General features: G+C 54.5%; 1 protein-coding gene across 1 annotated transcript in view; it reads right to left on the bottom strand.

Annotated features, from left to right (window-relative positions):
- The window catches only part of CUNH6orf132 (chromosome unknown C6orf132 homolog), a gene marked incomplete in the record, with an annotated part of 43,777 nt that overhangs the window by 6,300 nt on the left and 34,068 nt on the right, over nucleotides 1-3,409 (bottom strand). Inside the window, 1 exon segment of the mRNA XM_027771882.1 lies at nucleotides 1,895-1,970. Coding sequence (XP_027627683.1) covers nucleotides 1,895-1,970 — 76 coding nt within the window.

The following is a 3,409-nucleotide window of genomic DNA, read 5'->3' as shown; positions in this document are numbered from 1 at the left end:
GGGAAAGTGCAAGAGAGATGGGGAGTCATGAGGCAGGGGTGCCTAGAGACCTCCTTGGTGAGGAAGAGGGGGAACGGCCCCTAGGAGGGAGCAGTTTGCTCGCACGACTCCTGCTCTACCTAGAGTCCAGCTCTCCCCCTGGAGACTCTCCGGAGCAGATCCTGGCCTGCAGGATGGAACAGGGCATGTGCGGAAGGAAGGAGACCTGGACGATCCAGCCAGGAAACAGGAGATGCTGCGCCCTGGCCCAGCAGCTCGCGTGCTCCCTTCTCCTCACACCCAGTCCCCGGCCCGCTCTGCAGAGTCTGCTTTTCCTGGAGGGCACTCCTCTGCTCGTCTCCATCCTTGCTCAGAGCTCAGCCACCTTCTCTCACGAAAATCTGGTCCCAGCTGTGTGGCTGGTCCCAGCTGTCTGACCTCGCAACGCCGAAGAGACCAGAGGGGGGAAGAGCGCCAGTGTGTCAGGCACCAAGAAAGGAGCTGAGTACGGCAATAAAAAACACAAGGCCCAGCTGCCGTGGTGCAGCAGTGACGCGAGTGCCCTGCCATGCTGGAAGCCATACGGCCAGTGACAGGTTCGGATCCCAGGACTGGCCTGAAGGCACATCAGTTGTATGCCTGGGCACCCAGATCCTAGGGAGCCCGAGGGCTGGGGAAGGCGTGATGAGAACTTGTCACAGACGCGCTCCTCAGCCCCGTGTGCATGCACAAACTATCAAAAACAAAAACAAACTCTCCAAACAGACAAAATACTGTCTCCTCTGGAGCTCATGTTTAAGGAAACAGGAGGAAGACAGTGAATATTAGTCAATTATTACCATATCAGATGATGAAGGCCGTCAGAAAAAAAAACAAGGGAGGGATTTGGGGTGCAATTAAAATAGGTGGTCAGGGGGAACCAGCAGTTGGCGTAATGGCTATGTTGCTGGACTCCCGTGTAGCCGACCATGGTTCGAGTCCCGGACTCAGTGGCTTTAACTCACACCAGGCCTGTGTGCGTGCCCAAGATCCCAAGAGGAGAATGGAGGAGAAGGGGTTGCGGCATGGCCATCTCCCTGGGGGTGATTTATCACTTTCTGTCTCTCTGTCTCTCTGTCTCTCTCTGTCTTTTGCACGCGCCCTATAGCAAAAAGCTCTCCAAAAAAATTTAAAAAGGTGGTCAGGGAAGGCCTTGCTGAAAAGGTGGCATTTGAGCAAGGAGGGAAGGCGTGAGGCAGAGGGCCATAAGATGTCCCAGGGGAGCGTTGCAGGCAGAGGGAACAGTGGAACCAAGACCCTGCGGTGCAAAGGCATCTGGGAATCTAAGGAGCAACCAGGAGGCCCTGTGGGTGGGGCAGCGTGGTAGGGGAGGAAGGCAACCCCGCGGCCAGGCAAGGCCAGACTTTGGTAGTTCTTGCAAGGGCCTTTCTTCTGAGTGACATGGAATGTCACCGGAGGGTTTTGAGAGAGGTGTGACATGAAATGACTGACACCCTATCCAACAGTGACTTCCTTTGCCCTTCAGAACTGCAACTGTTGTCCCCATTGCTCACTGGGAGCTGCAGAGACGCCAGTGGTTCAGTGAGCTGCCCAAAGGAGCTGGGCTTCCAAGCCTGGGGTCCGAGTTCTTACTAACGCCATGTGCTGCCCTCACCCCTGCTTTGGCCTTCTCCCTTCACCATCCTTCTCCTTGGAAGTGGGACTGAGCCAACGCTGGTTCTCTTCAAAACCCAGCCCTTCTCTTTAAAGCCTGTCCACAGTAGCCAGGAGGCCTGAGGACTGTGGCAGAGCCTCTACTTAGGGACTCCAGCTTTGTCACCAGCTGGGAGGTGGGCCACAAGCTTGGCTTCCGAATTCAGGGCCCAGGGAGGAAAGAAAGAAGGATGGGCAAGCCCGCAGCCCAGAGCCCTCTTACCTGTCACTTCTTTGTCCGCAAAGTCATCTGGAACAGAGGGGGTGGGCACGGCCAGCCCGTGGGTCTCCTGGGCATTCTGAAAGGGACCAGAGAAGGGTCAGTGGGCAGGGAAAGGTGAAGCCATTTCACTGCTGGAGACCTGCAGTGACGGGGCGGTTGCACAACCTTGGGAGTGGACTGGCGAGCAGAAGGGGGGATGGTAAAGGGCGGCCTTCGCAGTACAGTCAGCTCTCGGGGTAAGAACAGTCACTTCTATCCAGCCGCAGCAAGCCCGGGATCCACAAACACTGAGTCACCGCTCCGAGCTTCCTGCAAACCTCCAGGCGCAGCATTTCTGTCAGCCTCGTTTGGTGTGTTTCTGTCTGAAGACAGCTCACGGAATATATGTTTGTAACAGTGTTGATTCGTTGACATCACACTCCCGGGCAACAGCGAGACGACTCGCACCTGACGCAACGTAATCCCAGTAGGGTCCCTCACAGCGACGTGCACGTGGGAATATCACACAGCACTTGCGCACATACGTCGGAGTCACGTGCTTTTTACTTTATTGTTTTAGTTTGCTGTAAGGGCATGTGAGCTGGCTGGAGAGAGACAGGGGAAGAGGGAAAGTGAGAAAACACCCCCCCGGGGGATGAGCACACCTCAATTCCTTCTCCTCCTTCTCCTGTTGGGATTTTGGGCACGCAAGCACATGCGTCTGGTGTGACTTTCGAGCTGACGGGTTCAGGACTTGAACTGTGGATTCAGCCGTGTGGGTTCCAGTGGCCTTAACCTCCTCGCTACCTGCTGGCCTGAGGCGTTCTTTCTAACAGCAAAATCAGCAACGAAAAGCAAAGGAATAGGGAAAATGTGGCGACACAGAGAAGAAGGGTTTGCCTGCACCATGACAGCTGACCCAAGGAGGCCCAGTGTCCCCGTGTCTGACCTTAGCTGAGAACCCGTGCAGGGCCAACTCGAAACTGTCACTGCTCCGTGCACGGCCACGTAACCACAGGAGGGGATGCAAGTATTGATTCTGGAGTTACAGATAAACTTTAGCACTAGGAAAAATTGTGAATACCGAATCTGAGGCTGGCGACCAACGGATTGTGAATTATATCCCAGTTAAAGCAAAACAAGCAAAAAAGAATCTCAATGACTCTCTAAGAGGTCCACAGGTTAAAGGTCAAACCCCTAGTCCTGGTATCCTATTTACTCTTACTTTTCTTCTTCTTCTTTTAATTTTAAGCTTATTTATTTCTTCCATGAGTGAGACACACACACACACACACACACACACACACACAGACAGGCACCCTCAACAGGCTCTTTTTTTTGGGAGAGGTTTTTGTTATAGGGCGCATGCGCTTGCCAGAGAGACAGAGAGAGACAGAGAGACAGAAAGCGAGAAATCACCCCCCAGGGGGGATGGTCACGCCGCAATCCCTTCTCCTCCATTCTCCTCTCGGGATCTTGGGCATGCACGCACACGCGCCCGGCGTGAGTTTAAGCCACTGGGTCAACTACGTGGGA

This window comes from Tupaia chinensis, unplaced genomic scaffold, assembly GCF_000334495.1.
Source record: "Tupaia chinensis unplaced genomic scaffold, TupChi_1.0 Scaffold000238_1, whole genome shotgun sequence".
Taxonomy (NCBI): domain Eukaryota; kingdom Metazoa; phylum Chordata; class Mammalia; order Scandentia; family Tupaiidae; genus Tupaia; species Tupaia belangeri.
The sequence above is the reverse complement of the archived record's forward strand: the minus strand, read 5'-3'. Positions and strand labels throughout refer to the sequence as shown.